Source organism: Helicoverpa armigera, chromosome 7 (genome assembly GCF_030705265.1).
Source record: "Helicoverpa armigera isolate CAAS_96S chromosome 7, ASM3070526v1, whole genome shotgun sequence".
Classification (NCBI taxonomy): domain Eukaryota; kingdom Metazoa; phylum Arthropoda; class Insecta; order Lepidoptera; family Noctuidae; genus Helicoverpa; species Helicoverpa armigera.
The window spans coordinates 6,033,272-6,053,168 of NC_087126.1; the positions used below are offsets into that span (position 1 = coordinate 6,033,272).

General features: G+C 37.8%; 2 protein-coding genes across 2 annotated transcripts in view; one reads left to right on the forward strand and one right to left on the reverse strand.

The window, feature by feature from the left end:
• The window catches only part of LOC110380087 (DNA mismatch repair protein Msh2), a 29,849-nt gene extending 10,033 nt beyond the window's left edge, over positions 1-19,816 (reverse strand). The window contains exons 1-4 of the mRNA XM_049847727.2: positions 19,343-19,816; positions 18,383-18,432; positions 2,552-2,746; positions 474-665 (exon numbers count right to left, since the gene is read on the reverse strand). Coding sequence (XP_049703684.2) covers positions 474-665; positions 2,552-2,746; positions 18,383-18,432; positions 19,343-19,379 — 474 coding nt within the window. The 5' untranslated portion in view covers positions 19,380-19,816. The remainder of the gene's footprint in view (positions 1-473; positions 666-2,551; positions 2,747-18,382; positions 18,433-19,342) is intronic.
• LOC110380089 (mediator of RNA polymerase II transcription subunit 12) lies at positions 6,669-18,498 on the forward strand. The gene is made up of 3 exons (XM_049847716.2): positions 6,669-6,829; positions 12,759-14,635; positions 15,590-18,498. Exons 2-3 carry the CDS (start codon positions 12,778-12,780, stop codon positions 18,196-18,198), a joined length of 4,467 nt encoding a protein of 1,488 aa, XP_049703673.2. The 5' UTR covers positions 6,669-6,829; positions 12,759-12,777; the 3' UTR covers positions 18,199-18,498.
• Positions 19,817-19,897: the final 81 nt, after the last annotated feature.

Consider the following 19,897-nt stretch of genomic DNA (forward strand, 5'->3'; position numbering starts at 1 on the left):
AGATGCATCCTGTTATATAGAGCTTCCTGCTCTATAAAGACCACATAAAACAAGTTTTAATTTTATAAACAGGACATGACATAACACCTAACATAATTATAGGTGATTAATGTTCCCCATTAAACTGTTTTAGTTATTATCTGCCTCATCTGCCTAACCTTTTCATAATTATGTTGGGGTCGGATTCCAGTCACAGCGGATGCAGCCGAGTACCAGTGTATAGCCTATCTGACCTCCTCAACCCAGTTGCCTGGTCGGTAAACCCATATAATACTCCTTGGTAAGAATGGTGGTCAATGAGACTGAGGGATGCCTTCCGAAAAGCGGATGAACCCGTCATGCCAAGATGGTCATCCATCCACAGACCGACCGCGCCAAGTGTTACTTAGCCTTATAATCGATCAATCCGTTACATACCCACGGGCTTCTCAGACCTGTTCTAGTAAAAACATAATGTATAAAATTAAAAGTACTTTTGTAACAGCATCGGTCTTGATATGTACTGCCATCAAACAGGGTGTGGTATCGTCGGAAGCTCCTAATCCCTCGCCCAGAATTTCTTCTAACTGTGACAAGTAGCCAGGCGATCCTTTGTATTTCAGTGACCAATCGCTGCCTTTCACGGAACCTTCAGCTACGTATATTTCTACTCTATAACGCCTGACCTGTAAAGGATTATATAAGCTTTAAACACTGTTTCCCTTGAGCTTAGGGGAAATGAGAAATTATTTCCAGAACCTTTACAATTTTTGTTCTCAACCGTATCAAAACAGTCTTACTCGTTCCGAAAATGATATTGGTAATCTTTGTTTTTAGTCATAAAGTTTTTTAGTATGTACCGAATTTGTATTGCGATGTATTTCATAATATAAAATTCACGATAGCATTTTGTTGACACGGTCCGAGGGCTGATGCAGAATTCGAAATCGCCTGAAATTGTGAAGGTATGTGTAAATAATGTCTGTGTTTGATTAATGTAGTCCTTGTTGCTTCTTGTGTTTACGGATTGAGAAGCTGTTTTACACCGGAATGGGCTGATTCATGGCACAAGGGGGGCCGATTAACGTGACCATTTCAAGCGATACTGTTGTTTAAATTATATAATTACATAGTTAGAAGCATTAATAATTAAGTCGTTTAAAAAAAACATGGAATCTTTTCTGAGTAACAGAAACCAAAAACAAGTGTAGTAAATTCAGTTCCTAGACATTACTTTGCTTGCATGTGCTAGCCTGTGTAAAAAAATCGATAACAAATGATGTGTCGGACCATATAACCAATAACTGCGGTTTGTTCAATGACGAATACATCTAATTGAGTGAAACAGTTACAACTAAAACGTGTATAAGCTGATCCGTGTTTACTTACAACTAGAGAACGAGAGATAAACGTGAGATATCCGTGATAAAGTTTAAGGTCACGTGTCCGTACGCGCTAACTATACATTGCGCATACGCACTCGTGTTTAGGCCTTTCCGATATTATTATATCTTTATCGGAAACGTAGCAGTAACGGTCACCGATAAGTATAATCCGGAGAATCCTAGACATATAACAAACCAGTTCTTTTTCCGCGGTTTCGCCCACGTCCCGGGAGGACTTTTTGCCGTTTTAAATACGTGTTCTCGGGAACAGTGTGGATTCAAAACAGTGAAAGATTTTTTCATATAGGTTCAGCAGTTTCAGAGCTTTTTATAATTCAGTATAGATGATAACTAAAGATATATTTTAGTGAATCAATGTTTGTTATTTTTTTCTTCATTTCCTTATTTAGTTCTACTTCATTCTGACCTTCACCTAATTAATTCGTGGTCGATCTTTATTTCTTAGAAATCTTGTGCAGGGTTGGACAGTATTGGTAATCAAAAAGTCGTTTCATAGAATTTATTAATATTAAAGTTTTTTATTCATTGCTATAGCAATGAATAAAAAAACTTTAATATATTTCATAAATTTAATTTAATTTCTATAGAAATCAACATAAATACGAATAAGTTATTTTTATCTTTTTGTTACGTTTAGGTACACGTTAATTAACTACCATTTAAAATAGTTTTGAGTCTTTTTCATCTATCAAGAAAAATATTGGGAGAAAAATTTTTTGTTCGATACGTAGGCAAAAGCTATAGTTTATTTACAAAGAAAAAATAAAAATAAAAAGAATTATAATATTTCGGTTCTCTTAAATCTCTGGCAAGAAATAAGCGAATAACAAGTATCAGATGATTAGGTGTTAAAATATCAATACAACACTTGACCTCAGCATATCGTCATGTACGACGTGTGTGAGACACATAGTTCAATGTTCTTTTATATCTATCATGACACTGAACATTATTATGCATAACAAAAGAGGATTTATTATTTAGGTATCAAGGATGTGCTGAGGGATTGTTCGAAAGTTACCGCGGCCCTGGTCCATAAAAGGCCTTCGAAGGAACATGATGGGTTTTAGTCAGTAAGAGTCCGACACTCACGCTGCAAACCCACAGCGGAAGGAGTCATTTGATGATTTCCCACAAAAAAACGGTATCAAGGATGTGGGACTTACCAACAAAAGTTTCTTGATAAGAATTTCGAAGTTTCCTTTGGAAAGTACAAGGTAGTCGAGCTTATTAGGTTCAAGGCCCATCTTCTTGATGTTGGCAACAGTGCTAAAAACTTCCCTGGCTGCGGTCGATGCGTCAGCTCCATGGACGCTGTAGTAGTCATTGCGGTCAAAAATCCTCACTGTTGTCGCGGGTTTCTGGAAATTTAATGGTTTTTTTTTTTATTAATTTTGTTTAAGTACCTCAAATTCTAAACCAGCAAAATATTAAAAACATCTCGAGTTAAGTTTTTGAAGAATAATTGTATGAAAATAAGATAGAAGCTATCTACACGACGAAAGTGGAAGACCTGACTAAGTCAGGTCTTCCAAGGTTTACATTGTTGAAGCTATCTAATACCAATTATACATTATTTATTGACAAATCTTGTCAGTTTGCTACGATTTGTGACTGTGTGATAAAGCGAGTTCCGTAGAAACCATGTTATCATTAACGCAAAGAATAAAACCTAATAATAAATAACACAGAAAACTTAAGTAAACAAGTCAAGTCTGGGTAAAATATTGTTAAAGATATAAGTTATTAAGTGCCAGTTCTTGTGAGTCTCGTCGGTGTCCTATTTTTAAATAAGATCAATGCCATTGTCTGATTGGCTATTGTCATGCTGAATTACTTATCTTTTCTCTTTGCTTTAACCTACACTACTTATACATAAATTGACAGCTTTACCTGTTCATAAAGTAATTATTGGACACTAAACACCTCTTGATACAGAAAAATGTAAGGTAAACTGTTTGCTTTGGTGATTTTAGATTTGTAACCGTAGATCTCAACACCCGGTTTCACTCGTACAATATTACAAAAATAATACATTCAGATATTTCTAGAGAGTCAAAATCATATTTGCCAATTTACGTATTCACTGTATTGTTCAAGACTTGAAAGCGTTAGTGTGTAGCAATACTAAGCAGGTCCCGATAAGGACTTGGCATTGTTTGTTACCTATTTGGGAAACCATTTTGTGTTCATAAAATCTTAGAATGCATTATAAAAAACCCTGATAAAAAAGCAAAACAAAACACATTGGCTAAACATATTATATTAGATTGTATGTGTTCCACGAAGTGACGACAAATAAGTCTTATATTAGTTATTTCGGAGATAATGATAAGAAAATGCAAAAGGTCATGAATCTAATCAGAAATATTCACAAATCGCATACTTGGCTGGCTTAAGGCGCGTCCACGGAGCGTGTTGTTGATAATCCATTTAAGACCGCACCGCGGATTTTTTGATTTTAGATAGCTCCGCCCACTACACTTCCGCGTCTATCGCGCGTCGCGCAAGCTATACTCTTCACTCAATGTGTAAAATTTGAATTTCGCGCCAATCGCACACGCCGAGGTCAGCGCGGGGTCAGGAGAACCGAACAGGGAACATAAGGAGCCGCAACTTACCTAACTTTTTTTTATTTTTTGATCGGTTTTTTTTTTGTTGTACTTACAAAAATTATTTGTAATTAAAATTTTTTATGAAGAGTAATATGATAATTTGGACGCGTATGGTTGTGTGTATGTATGTGTGGTGTGTCGTGTATCTGTGTTTGTATATCCAGAACGGAAGAATCGATATGTATTTAGGTTTTTTTGTTTGAAATGAAAATTAATCGGGAGTGTTCCTAGCTTTATTTGGTGAATATCGGCCCAAGATGGCCGCCGCCACAAAATGGCGAATAACATATTTTTTTTACAATTCCTTCAGTATGGGTATCAAATGAAAGGGCTTGATTAGTAGAATTATGTATAATATTATTTAAAGTCCAAGATAGCCACCGCCAGAAAATGCTGAATTGCATTGTTTTTTTATAGCTCTCTCAATACGGGTATCAAATGAAAGGGTTTGACCAGTGTTAAATAATTTATACTAATGTTATAAAGAGGGAAGATTTGATTGTTTGTTTCTGTGGATTGTATAAGCTCTGAAACTGCGTAACTGATTTGATTTGCTTTCACAATTAGAGATTTACACTATCCCTAGTGAATGTAGGCCATATTTTATCCGGGCACAGGAAGAAGTTCCCCGGGAATGCGGCTAAAATCGCGTTAAACAGCTAGTAAAAATTAAGTGGTTTAGGAATAAAAACGTCGCAGATCTTGTGTATTGAACATTAAAAAAATGTATGTAGTGAAGTGTAAGGTATCAAAGAAGTAATGAAGCTAAGTAATTCATTTTCAAACATATTTATTAAAACTGAAATGTAAATAATAATATAATGTAAAAAAAAAGAATTTATAGTATAACGCGGTCTCCATAGATTTTTTGTTCTCTTACGTAGTATAGTAAGTTGAACTCAGTCTTGCGCGGCCTTTGTGTGGGTAACCCTTGTACATATACAGTGACTTTGTGTGCGTGACAAGAGGTACAGTCGGGTACAAATACAGTTATTTAGGGTTACGGCTGTTTAAGGAAAAACAGTTATTACGTAATTTAATGTTTATTTATCTGTGTAAATATCTATTGAAATTATTAAGTTAGTTTTTGATTTGTTTAATACCCAATAAAAATGTTTATTTATTTATAATGATTCTGAATCGCTACTTGAAAAATACCCCGAGCTAGAAAATATGTAAGGAGTATTTAATTCATCTTAGATATTTCACGTCATTTATTTCTTAGATACTGTCAATGTCAATTTGAAAAAACTTATGAGAAAATAATGAAAAACTGTAAGATGTAATAATAAAAAGCTTTGAATGTTGTTTCATTTTTTGAAACGCTACCTGACTCCTTAAACATTTTCTCCGTGAAGAACTAGACGTTTTTGTAAACGACTGTACCTACCCATAACAAAAAGCGATAAGAACACGTCATGCTCGGACGACGTCACTGTCACACGAACGAAAGTTGTATATTTACAAGCCGACGCACACATAGGGCCGCTCGCAAATCTGAGTTATCGTCACAAATTATTATACCTACGGCCGGAGCGACAACATGCACAGGTCCGACCTCGACGAGGGCTATCGCCGGACTGGCTAGTCTCCGTACGCATTGTGTATCAATCGCTAGAGCACTGACATAAGGTTCAGAATTGCGTAGCGTCTACCATGATCGCGGCCGCTCAAAAAATGCAATATCTTAAAACTTTAATTAAAAATGTTTGGTAATAGTTATGGAAAAATGCCTTTGACAAAACCTTAATATTGATGTTAAGAATATATTAGAGTAATTTTGAAATATAAAGATAGTGTAACTTCCTTGTAATTTCAAAAATAGTACTTTTTTAGACGTGTTTTCGGAATTAATTATGATCGAGTAAAATTATCAGTATCGTGTTTTCGTTCTGGCAGAATCTAGATAAAGATATCAATTTACCTATATCAAAATTTCAGATCCATTGGTAAGCTGGTAGTCCTATAATTTGGCATGGCAAACGGCTATCAAAATCACGGTGGCGTCTTAAAGCCAAAGTTGTTAAACTATAAAAGGCACTACTATACTATGACTATGTCTATGTATAACAGTGGTAGCCAACAATACCCAATGTCTTATGTTTACTGACGAAAGCTTGTGCAATTCAGTGCCTTACAACGTTCAACTGAACTAAATAGTGGCGACCAAACCCGTTAGCCACTCCTGCTCGATAGAGCCAATCGTATGTGAATATACCTATTGAACAAAAAGTTAAGAGGTACCTACAATATCTACAGGATCTTTGTCAAAAAGGCTAGTTCTTGATTTCCGCGCAATGAAGCTTGATTTAGCGCCTCAATATGCTTATCCTGTTCGTAGTGTGTACACAGCTTTATATAAACTTATCAGTCTTGTATCGTTACATGTAAAACAATACCAATTTCAAAAGGTACAACCGGACCAAGTGAATACTGTAACTATTGACTTAGCTGTTATGTTACCTGTTGACTAATAGGTAGGTACAAAGTTATTATACTTTAGCTTAAATCAAGTTTTATGAATGAAGTCACTCTTGCACTGAATCACTAAGCCCACAAACGTTTACATTGACAATCACCAATATAAATAAATGTGATCATTGGGCTACTCAAGGTTTTGGAGTTGAGATTTTAGTTTATTTGCAAGCCCGCTTCTGAGAATAAAAGATCACTCATGTTCCGGTCATGAGGTTATCTGCCTGGAGATAGAATATTAAAGCTCAATAAATTGGCGCGTCCTGGTGAACCAATGTCAGTGAGCGACGGACTGTAGTCGCAGTGAGAAATTGTAAATAATTGTGTTAGTGCTCTGATTTATATTTTTAATAGGTAAGTTAATATATTGTGCTGATTAACTCTCTCCATCTTGAATAGTAAATCTTATTAACATAGTTAACTAAATAAATAAACTACCCCTTAGAAAATCTTGTGACATTTAATTTCATTTGAAATATCTAACTTGAAAAACATTATTGGATTTTTGTTATAAATAAGATAAAGGCAGTGACGTGAAAACTCTTTCGTAAATTGTGAAAGCGTTTTCACGACTTTCGGTAAAAGCTGTGCGTTATCTGTCAGTTAGTAACTTAAAATAGTTTATACCTATAACTACCTAACGAATAATATTTTGCCAACCTGATAAAATGGTCATCGGTTCAGTAAATTGATACGCTCAACACCTTTTAATAAGTTCGTAGAGATTGTTATTACTGTTTAAATGATATGAATCGATACGTTTTTTATGCGGCAACACCATTCTGTTACTTACATAAATTATTTTGCATTAATTATTTTTTGGGAAATATTCGCGCCGCGTGGCCGCGTGGTGGCCTAGTGGGTAAAGGACCAACCTCTCAAGTATGAGGGCGCGGGTTCGATCCCAGGTCAGGCAAGTACCAATGCAACTTTTCTAAGTTTGTATGTACTTTCTAAGTATATCTTAGACATCATTGACTGTGTTTCGGATGGCACGTTAAACTGTAGGTCCCGGCTGTCATTGAACATCCTTGGCAGACGTTACGGGTAGTCAGAAGCCAGTAAGTCTGACACCAGTCTAACCAAGGGGTATCGGGTTGCCCGGGTAACTGGGTTGAGGAGGTCAGATAGGCAGTCGCTTCTTGTAAAGCACTGGTACTCAGCTGAATCCGGTTAGACTGGAAGCCGACCCCAACATGATTGGGAAAAAGGCTCGGAGGATGATTCGCGCCTCCGATATTTGCATTAACTTTAAAGAATGTTACGTCATGCGTTAATAACTCTAGTTAAATATTTTTCCCTTAATCTGATTAATATTTGTTATGCGTATTAGACTTTTGTTTTGTCTTAAATATTAACGATGAATAAACATATAATTTACAGAATGTTTCCTCTGGCCTCATAACGATGTACCCTTTACAAAGTGTATGTAAAATTTTAACAACGTTAATGTGTAATTAACTATGTACGTATTTTCAATCTATTCTACACATTTCTAAAATGAACAGTATTGTTAGTTTCGGTCTAAATTAAACAACTTTCTCGAGCTGAATTATTAGGTGTAGGTTTGTTATTAAAACTATAACTATACATTTGTTTAGAACCATATTCCAGTGCAACTACTTCCCATACCCGAATGGGATAAAAATATTTTTTCTGGTGCTAAGCAACCTCCGTAGCAATTTTCAAGTTATATTATTTAAACTTTAATATGACTGTTTTGCATTAAGACAAAACAGGTATTATATGTAGAAGAAAACACAGCAATGATGTGAAGAAGCAGTCCTATGATTCTGTGAAAATATCGAGAATATCAGTCATATCTGTATACAAATCGAGAATATCCTCCCAATTTCTGTCACCACAGGGCTATCTGTCATACTTTACCGCCAAATTTTCAACCGGCGCCATTGCAGTCTTCATCATCAGCAAGAACCTTGGCTCATTGCTGTGTTTTCTTCTACATATAATACCTGTTTTGTCTTAATGCAAAACAGTCATATTATATGTCTTCGAAAACACAGCAATGATGTGAAGACCTGTTTGATATCTGCTGGTGATCAGAAATTATAAAACACAAGAATGCAATGTGAGAGTAATATCATTTACTAGGTACTTCCTTATAACAAACCTTCTTATCACTCTCTTTGAACCATCTTTAACTTTCAATATTTGCTGGGAAAATGTTAAGAACAAAATCCAACCACACTATTAGTTTAAAATATTTATATTTTTCTTACCAAGAAACTCAAATTAAACAATTCAATATGAAAACAAAAAACATAACTTCCTTCTTAGGATTGATAAATAAAAATGCAGTTTAACTGCCACAGATTAACAAATAATTTTCAAACATAAACACTTCAGCTGCTCAGCCTTAATAATTGAGATCAAAATCAAATTATCATAAATAATCAAATATAATCACTATTAATCACATTGTTTTAAAATTATTATAAAGTAGACCAGGGACATCCTCACTGACAGGCTTATCTATATTTCTACAATAATATTTAGAAAAGGTTTCCACACACTTCCAGTTTCCTCTTTCTAATATCTCCTGTATAGGTCTATTGTCTAGCCATCCCCTGGAGGCCACTGCTGACCTTATGCTGCCTGGAGAGTAGCCATCTATCTGTGCCAATTTGAAGGCTGACCTCACCCATCCTGAGATCATGGTCTTAGAGGCAGGCTTTGTATCACCGGTGATTGATATAAAAAGGGAATTAACATTTGTAGTTTGATTGCGTCTAGTCTCTGAAATCTTGACTAACTTCTTAACGTTAGTGACTGGGCAAAGCTTAGAATCTTGGTGCTTCATGAGAAGCCAGCCTGATTGTCTATGAGAACTTGTGTCTGTTTTTGAGCCAAATTTTGGCCAGAATGTTACTGTGTCCTCAGTTTCAGCATATCCTTGATCACCAAGCTCCAAAAGTGTAAGATCATGCAACCTTCGGCCAGATGCAAGTAAAAGAATCAATGCAGTGTGTCTGCTTTGATAAAAAAGAGTGTCTGGGAATTCTGAAGACTTTAACCACTCATACAATATTTTAACATCCCATACTGGTAGCTTTGCTGGGCGTGGTTTAGCTAGACTCACTGCCTTTAAAACCTGCTGAACGAAAAAATTTTTGGCCAAGTTCTCAACCCTAGGTGCACAGTAAGTTGAGACAGCAGACTTGTGTAACATTACCGTGCTGTATGCAAAACCTTTCTCTAAGTATAAATTAGCTAAAAATCTGGCTAGGTCCTTGCCCTCTGGGCACTTATTATCCACTCCATGGGATTCACACCAAAGTATCCATCTTTTTAAAGGTGCACTATACGTATTAATAGTGGAGGGGCGCCAGCTACTTCTCAACAATCTTTGTTCGTCCGTGCTCCAGTCCTTTACTTGATCTCCCCACCCCCAATTTTCCAAGCCTGAAGTACCAGCTTGTCCACTGACGGTGGAGGTAGTCCCGTCGTCCTGTCCAGCAGCACCTCCCTCAGGTTCTCTATGGGAAGTGGGGGTACTTGCGCGCGTGTCTTCAGGTCGGGAAACCAAAAGCACTGGGTCCACTGTGGCGCTATCACAAAGTATGTCCCTCTTGCCTTGTTCAGATGTGCCAGAACCCTGGGCATCATGCTTGGAGGTGGAAATACCCAAGCTGTCTGAAAGTCCCAAGTTTGGCTGAAGGCGTCGCAGAACTCTGCGGAGCCATCCCTTGAGTCTAGACTGACATACCTTGAAACTACTGCCGTGTCTCTTGTAGCGAAGAGATCTATTTCTGGAACCCCCCATTGTCTGAACACTGCCTCCGTGGCTGGTGGCAGCAGGTGCCACTCGGGTACTGACTTTCCCCTTGACAGGCAATCTGCAATGCCGTTTAGGTTTCCTGGCAGGTGGTACGCTGTCAGCGTTATGTTCAGCCGACAAGTCAACTCTAACAACTGGGTTGTTAGGCCTAACAGCTTCAAGGACCGAGTCCCGCCCTGATTCCTTATGTACGCTACTAGAGTCCGATTGTCGGTCTGAACCAAAATGTGGGCATTCTGTAACAATGACCCCTGTGACCTTATTACCGCATAAACGGCATACATCTCTTTTAGGTTCGAGTGCCAGGCTTTTTGGTTCGTGGCCCATTTGCCTGAGAGGTACTTGCTGTTTAGACTTGCTCCCCAGCCCGCATCCGCTGCGTCTGTGGTCAAGAAATGCGTTACCTCTTTCTTGAGTAACGGGTTTGGACAGCCCTCTACTGCTTCCAACCACCACCGGAAGTCCTCTCGCACTCCGGAACTCAAGTTTCTCTTCTGGTTTCTCCGGGAGAACTTTCTCAGGAAGAGTTGGGCCTTTCGACAGTGAAGACGGCCCTGGGGAATCGCATAGTTGGCGAAGTTTAGTTTTCCCAACACGCTTTGCAACTCTCTTAACGAGCAGTTGTCCCGCTTTAATAGCTTTGTCAGGGAGGCTTTTATTCCTTCTACTTTTCTGATGGGCAAGGCGATTGTTAGGTACTGAGTATCCCAGACCAGGCCCAAGTATTCCAACCTGTGTGTTGGTTCCGTCACCGACTTCTGGTAATTCACGTGCCATCCCAAAGACTCCAAGACGGCCAACGTTTCCGCAACTTGTGCCATTAACTTGGATCTGTCCTGACAAGCTAGGAGGAAGTCGTCCAAATAGACCAAAAGACGAATGCCTCGATTCCTGAGGATCTCTGCCACCCAGTTTGAGACTGCCGCAAATACACGGGGCGCCGATGATAGGCCAAATGGCAGAGCAGTTAACTGGAGAATTTCTCCATTGTAAACAACCCTCAAAAACCGTCTGTGAGTCTCCGCGACACACAAATGGAAATAGGCTTGGTGAAGATCTATCTTCACTAGCCAGTCGTTTGCTTGAAGAAAGGTAACTATGTCTAATTGTGAAATTAGGTAAAAATGCTTTGTGGCTATGTACCTGTTCAAAGCCTTGAGGTCGAAGATGGGTCTCAATCCCCCATCCGCCTTCTTTATTAAAAACATTTTGGAGAAGAAACCGGGATCCACCACTGCTGGCTTCTCCAGGATGCCCTGCATCTTTAAATCCTGAATCACTCTTGTCTCTTGTCCCGCCTAACCTCAATAGATTCAGATCGTTTTCCACAAATAATTTGCATTGTGGTCTCTGAATTTTTATAACTCGAAGACCCAGGTCCAAAAATCTCTGACATTTTGTCCACCAATGACTTGGGGTTCAAATTAGTTGGATCCGCGCTAGCCCAATCTACAATATTCTGTAAACCCGATTTCAACAATTGTCTTTGCTCTAAGACTTTGTTAGATATACCAGCTAAAAACATTTCAGTAGCAGCTAAATAATCCTTATTCTTATTAAAGTGACACAACTCATCATTGACCATAAGGCCTGTAAATCCTGGGGTTGCAAGGCAACCTTGCAAAGCTTGTTTGTATCTAATGCCCTTCCAAGCCTGCGAGTCAAATTGTTGCAGCTTATTTAACTCATTAAACCTATCCTTATCACTAGGTGGAATATTTTTCTTACTGTCTATCTCGGTGTTTAAGACACCCAAATTTAGAGAGAGCGACTCGGGCTGTGCCGGCAAAGTAATAAATTGTTCCGCACAACTGTCCTTAGCAGCAGAAGGCTGCGAGCTCGTTATTGTACTATTTGGCGCTGCCCTACCATTATAGCAGTAACCTGACTGATATAAACTTAAGTAATTAGACAAATACGCCATTTGCGACATCAAAGTATCAACACGAGGATCGGTACGGACATGTTTAGACTTGTACTTACGGTTCCTCGCCGACGCACGAGAACGCTTATTAGGCAAGGGCGAAGCCGTGCCCTCCTCAAACTCCGAGGATGAGGAGGAACTACTTTCCAACGCCCTCGAGCTTGTCGACGACGATTGCCCTCCATCCGGAGCGGCCGCGTCTCGCTCGCGGTTCTCGCACGTATTACTCACCGAATCCATTTTATTATATAAACTGCCGTGTTTTCTAAAGAAAAAGCACTGAAAAACTCACTTTTACAGTCACTTTTTAAACTTTTTGCAGTTGACAAAAAAATTTTCATGCGTTTTGAACGAATCACAAGAATGCAATGTCGCCGGTTGAAAATTTGGCGGTAAAGTATGACAGATAGCCCTGTGGTGACAGAAATTGGGAGGATATTCTCGATTTGTATACAGATATGACTGATATTCTCGATATTTTCACAGAATCATAGGACTGCTTCTTCACATCATTGCTGTGTTTTCGAAGACATATAATATCTATTTTTTGTTAATTCCAGAGTGGACCAACACATCAACATGAAGCGTCTTTTGATCTTAGGCGCTGTTTGGGCTCTAGCAGTGGCTAGACCTGAGCAATATAAAGAACAGGAAGATTTCCAGTATTCAAGGAGCTCCTCGGATGATGGAACTAAGTCCGGGTATTATGGAGCTCAGAGAGGTAACATGGGTGGAAACTACGAACGTGCTCACAACATGGACTCCTTAGCTCAAAATCAGATGAGTGGCCTCGTGAAACAAGTCGAAGGTGAATTAGGTGACGGAGCTAATACGAAAGCTGGAAGCGTTTACACAGCAGCCAATTCTAGAGGTATATACGGCTCCAGTCACTCTGATCTCAGCAACCTCGCTGGGCGTAACTTCCAAGAGGGCGAAACTTACGGAAGCTCAGCATCGCATCAGTCTTCATCCTCAGCTTATAATGCTGCAGCTTACAATGCTGCCGCTTACAATAGCCGATCACACAGTTCAAGGGCCAGTGGATATCAAGCGACAGGACACTCTGGTTTAAATGTACATTCTGATGACCTTCAGTCACTAGATAACACACAAGGAACCTATGGTTACGGCAGGCAATCAAGTCACAGTGCAGGATATAATGCTCAGGCCGGCTTCCAACAGCATACTGATTTTGACGCCAGTAATGCTAATTTACATTCAGGAGGCTATGGATCAAATATTCACACTAGATTGATAAGTGCAACGCCAGTGAGAATTGTTGGGAGACCTGGCATGAGAGTGGCCATACCAATAGCTGCCCAGACATACGACATTACACACGGGTCTTCTTTAATGGATCAAAATTCTCTCAATAGTGATGCTGAAGTTTTAAATACTGATACTCAACATACCGTTTACAGACCCACTGCTGCTAAACATTATGAATCGTCTTTTAACTATCGTAAAAAATGGGAAAAACATGACACTATTCCCTCAGCCGTTTTCGTACCAGTACCAGCAACGTCTACAGAAAACCCTTTCCCTAAAAACAGTGAACTCTACGAGGACAGTCAAGCACACACAGCTCAATATGATGCGGGTAGAGTGGATTCTCAAAGAGCTCATTCAAGTAATGTATATAGCGGATATGATGCCAATGTTAAATCAACATCTGGTCAATCTCGTTTAAATTATAACACACAACACACTGGAGCTTCAACGCACGATGTTGCAAACGCCTACACTGTGGCGGGTTACAATAGAGGTTCCAGCCATCACAACGCTGCAGCAGACCTTAGTTCTCATGGTTATAACACGCAATCCCAATACAATACCGGAAGATATCAAGGACATGCAGCAGTGGAAGATGCCAGTTCTCTTCTTCAAGCAGCTCAAAATAGTGGATATAGCACAGATCTGAACAGTCAAGTCGAGAATTTGAACACAAAACCTAAAAGTTATCAATCTTCGTATTCTTACCACAAATCGTGGGAGCGTCAAGGAGACCCTTACGTCATTAAGCCAGCATCAGCTGGTTACTACGACGCCTCTGCCCAAAGATTGACAGCGGGTACGGCGTCTGGCTCACATTACCAACATTCACATCACAGTGGAGCAGATTGTGACGAAAATGGCCATATTCGCGTGGCTCGTTCCTACAACGCAGATCAGTTTCAAGATATGCAGCAACAAAGCCAAAATTTGGAAGATTTGGGGCAGCAAGTAGAGGATTTAGGACAACAAACACAAGTTCAATGGGGCCAAGGAGAAGATGTTCAGCAGGTTCAAAATACGTGGGACAACTTAGAAGATTTGAGTCAACAGTCACATAATAAGTGGGACGACTTACATCAAGCTTGGGATAAATTCGAAGACATGGGACAAAAACCTCAAGACGTAAATACGCAAATATCTAATCTTGAACAAAATAATCAAAGTAAGTGGTAAATTGTCGTAAACATAATAATCACTCAGTATGGTGGCAGCATTGATAATAATCGCTCATTACTAAAGTAACTAACTTTATTTGCTTAGTTATAATTGTTTACTTATATTTGTTTCTAATTTACCTAATGTAAATATCAGTGTTTAGTATTACTAACAAACGAATATAAATTAATCAAAAGAACTTTCTGTCTTTCATCACTTCCATACTTTCCTCTATCTCTTCAAACATCTGTATTATTTTGGTTAAATACGACAAAAGGTAAAAGAGGCGTACCTAATAATATGGTGGCTGGTTCAATTATCACTATACTTATATTGCAAACAAAATCGTAATAACCTCTAGATTCTGATAGGTTTTATGATTTTTTTTTTATCGTTATTAACCTATTAATTTAAAAAATTGCAATATGGCCGGTTGCTGGACCAGCTAAGCTAGATCATGATGGTTAAATGCGTCGATCTTTACCATTTTATTAATGCATACAGCTGCATATTTACGATATAATACTGATCTACGTAGCGAATTATAAGAACAACAGTAACAATTACAAATTGACTACAGTTAATTGTTTAAAATAGAATGAATACGTAACAATTCAAGGAGCTCTTCAGCTCTCTAATTATATATTAATTGATTGATGTTGGAGAAAGTAGAATTGCAGTTTCTCCAGCAATAAGGATATAACATTTGATGAACGGTCTCGTAAATTTAAAATGAGTAATTTAACGATACAAAATTAAACCAACATCCAATAATTTTCTGTGTTACATGAAAGGTATTTGAAAACAACACTATGTGTTCATATGTTCATGTCATATCAAACATTATATTATAACCACAGATCAAATATTATTTAAATGTATTATCTAAACAAGTCTAAAATTCAATTAATTGATTTTATTGAAAAAAGTATTAGAAATTAATAAGACGTTCTTCATTTAGATGATCTGGGGCGACGACGTCAAGAAAACACAAGTGATTTAAAAAATAATAAACAAGACCAAGAAGCACAGAATGAGTGGGAAGTTACCAGCCAGACCCAGGAAGAGAAAGAAAATATGTACAATCAACATCATGAACAGACCAATGAATTTGATCAGCAAGTAAACCAGCCTGGCACTACTGACGATGATGTTTTCAGCCAGTACTTTCAAACCTCTAACAAACCACACAGTCAAATGAGTGTTTGGGACAAGTTAGACTTTGGATCATTCCAAAATGTTGAACACAACAAAAAAGAAGATGTCAATTCGAATGATCAACAAACAACTTCTAGTTCTATTTCCCAACACAGAGACTTAGATCAGCTGCCTGTCAACACTGCAAATATCGCAGATCTGACTCAATCAGAACATCACAATGTAAACTATAACTCAGGTGATGAATCTGTTTGGCATCAGATTAATACTGATGATGCCCAACCATCTCATAAACTACCAGAAATTACTGTACCAAGTTACCCTGCACATTATTTTGTAGATAATGGGTATTCACATTCACAGCATCAATTTAACCACAATCAACAATCATTTCAACAAAGCCATAGCTTCCATGAGAACCACAATTGGAACAGCTATGCAAGTAGCCACAGACATGAACAAACCACAAACACCGAAAGCTTGGCCCAAGTTAATGCTTTTGGAGTGAATTCACAAAACTCGCCCCTTTCTAGCATTTGGGGCAAATTAGATAATGTTGAACAATTTGATAAAGAAGATAACAGCGAAGGAGGTTTTACTCAAAACAACACTCAGAATGCTTATGAAAATTCTAGGCAAGTGGAGACACAAAATACGGGAGGGTCGAGCCCAAGCTTTTCTCAGGACCAACATGACAATCATATGAATCCTTTTTACGATCTAATGCACCACATAAACGAAAAAGACACTACGGAAAATAGCCCCAAGACATCAAAGGAAAGTTCATCAGACGCAGGTCGCGGAGATATAGGACCTGAAGTTATATCTGACTCAAAACCATACCAACACTCAATTGACACACCAGTGAATGTAGAAACACACAACAACAATCAAAAACCTAAAAAAGAAACAGATTTACCCGATCATGAATTAAGTGTTCTGGGATTGCATGAACAGAAACCAATAGATCAGAATAAACAGAACGGATATAGTGCGACAAACACAAACAAGACACTTACACAGAATAACTATCAAGGAACACAGCGTCGTGAGAATGAGAACTGGTCTAATCTGCATGTATCGAACGAAAACTTGCAACAACATAACAACATACAGCAGTCAAGTCAACAACATAATAAAACGGAACAACAAAGCATTCAAGATTTCAGTCAACAAGAAAACATGCAAGATTTTGGGCAGCAAGCGAACCTGGACCAAGAAAACCTTCAAGAATTTTTACCTCAAACTAGCTTGGAGCAGCAAAATTTGCAAAATCTTGGCCAGCAAGCTAACTTGGAGCAACAAAACCTACACAATTTTGGTCAGGATAGTGTAGAACAACAAAACAAACATGATTTCAGTCAACAAGTTAACCTGGATCAGCAAGACCTACACGATTTTGGACAGCAAGCTAGCCTGGAACAACAAAATTTGCAAGATTTTGGTCAGCATGAGAACTTGGAGCAACAAAACCTACAAGATTTCAGTCAACAAGTTAACATGGATCAGCAAAACCTACACGATTTTGGACATCAAGCTAGCCTGGAGCAACAAAATTTGCAAGATTTTGGTCAGCATGAGAACTTGGAGCAACAAAATTTGCAAGATTTTGGTCAGCATGAGAACTTGGAGCAACAAAACCTACAAGATTTCAGTCAACAAGTTAACCTGGATCAGCAAAACCTACACGATTTTGGACAGCAAGCTAACTTGGAGCAACAAAATTTGCAAGATTTTGGTCAGCATGAGAACTTGGGGCAACAAAATTTGCAAGATTTTGGTCAGCATGAGAACTTGGGGCAACAAAACCTACATGATTTTGGTCAGCACGAGAACTCAGAGCAGCAAAATTTGCAAGATTTTGGTCAGCATGAGAACTTGGAGCAACAAAGCTTACAAGATTTTGGACAGCATGAGAACTTGGAGCAACAAAATGTGCAAGATTTTGATCAGCAAGTCAATCAGGAACAACAGAATCTACAAGATTTTGGGCAACAAGCTCACTTGGAGCAACATAATTTGCATCATAACTTAGAGCAACAAAACTTACAGGATTTTGGACAGCAAGCTTACCTAGAGCAACAAAACTTGCAAAGTTTTAGCAAACATGAAAACTTAGAGCATGCACACCCAGAGTTAACAAATCAAAACCTCGAGAAATCAACTGATTTAGAACGAAATTTAAAATACTCTGGCAAATATGAACATCCAGCAACTTATTTCCCTCCTTCTGGAGAGGTTGAAGACGCTATAGTGAAAAAACAGAAAAATGATTTACAGGCTCCTAATGTACAAAATCCAGGTACTGAAATACCTCCGCAAATGGAGTCAGTGACTGAAAAGGCTGGATTCTGGAAATCTATTGGAAATAAACTCTCCAAAGCAAAAACCAAAATAGCATCTTGGTTCTAAAGAACACATGCCAGAATATTCTTAATTAAAAAGCATATTTATTAAATTACCTAGTCATAATGATAAATTTGTTAAGCTAATTTGTAATTGTAATTTGCTATGATATGATTGATTTGATGTGGTATAAGTGTGTGATAGTATGGTATGTATAAAAAGTTGAGTATGTAATGTTTTGTATACTTACCTCTGGTAAAGAGTGAAAATATTTGATGAAAGCCTGCTGCTGAACAGAATCTGTAATGAATACATGTATATTTATAATGTTTATACGTCTATTTGTTAATAAAATTATTTTATAACTATTTTTGTATGATTAATATTAAAATAAAATACACAAGTAATAGATTTAAATATGATTAAATATCTAAAGATATTAGTTTTATGTGATGTTATTAGATACTACATCAATTGTAGTAGTCCTGATCTGGAAAATAACAGTAAGTAGAAAATGCCTAAGAGATCTACCAGTGGCATCAAGTATAAATAAATAAATAGTTACAGCTGCGAAACTTTCAAAATACCTTATTTTTGTCTATCTGCTATTTTTTTTCAAACTAATAATATTAGGCTTCAAAAAACTTATGGTTGTTTCTGCATTTGTAGTTCTAGTCTACTCTTATGCCTTAAGAATGACTACCTTCGGTAAGAGTGTTGCAAAAGATTCAGGACTTAGAAAAAATATTTGGGTATTGGGAAGCCCGGGTATCTGTGTTTAGGTCAGATAGGCAGTCACTTCTTGTAAAACACTGGTACTCAGCTGCATCCGGTTAGACTGGAAGTCAACCCTAAGGGTCAATTCCCACTGAAAGAGCAGCGGCCGGCAGCGGCCGTAAGGGCACGGACAATGTAAGAGCGCGGCGGGCCGCTCGGCGCAGCGCGGCGCTCTTTCAGTGGGAGATGATCCTTACATAGTTGTGAAGAGGCATGGGAGATGATGATATAATAGTATCAATGCAAAGCATTTTAGCATTTTAGCATGTTATATATGTGGAAATCATAATTTTAAGCTACGTGGTACGGTCATGACTATATAACCTGTGACCAATTTATAAGATTTTGCCGGACAGTTTTACATTATCTTGACTAGCTGCAGGGAACCATGCAAAATGGCATGATGTTGTAGGAATTACTAGAAGTTACTTACCCAAGCTTAATGCCTGGATAGGCTGTAGCGAGGACATTGCTTATTTTTTTTGTAAATACTTAAGTTAAATAAACAGTATACTGTATATTTGATGAATTCTTTGTTGACTTTGTAACCTGACAGTTAAATAAATCCCGCCAATAGATTTGTTAAGGCTGCTGTCAAACGATGTCAGTGTCAATTGTTTATCATTTTCCATTTCACGAACTTCATGAGAACAAAATATCTTTTACATTTCGATTTTTTGTTTTTTGAACAGGATCCCAGCCCCAAAGACGATCATATATTTATCGTTATTCTCAACAAATAACAGCTGCAGATGGCAAGTTTTATTTAGTTCCAAATAATAAAAAAATAAAAAAAGTTAGAAGAACTTAGTGCTATAAAGTTGAAGACGAAACTAGTACTATATTAATTTCAGATTTTAATCAATATATATGTTTTTTATTTATTTCCTCTAACTATCACATGAAGAGAGTGTTTGATACACACTTTCGCACAATACATATAATTAATTCTATTTTATCTCTCGAAATTTTAAAGGCCTCAGTTCCC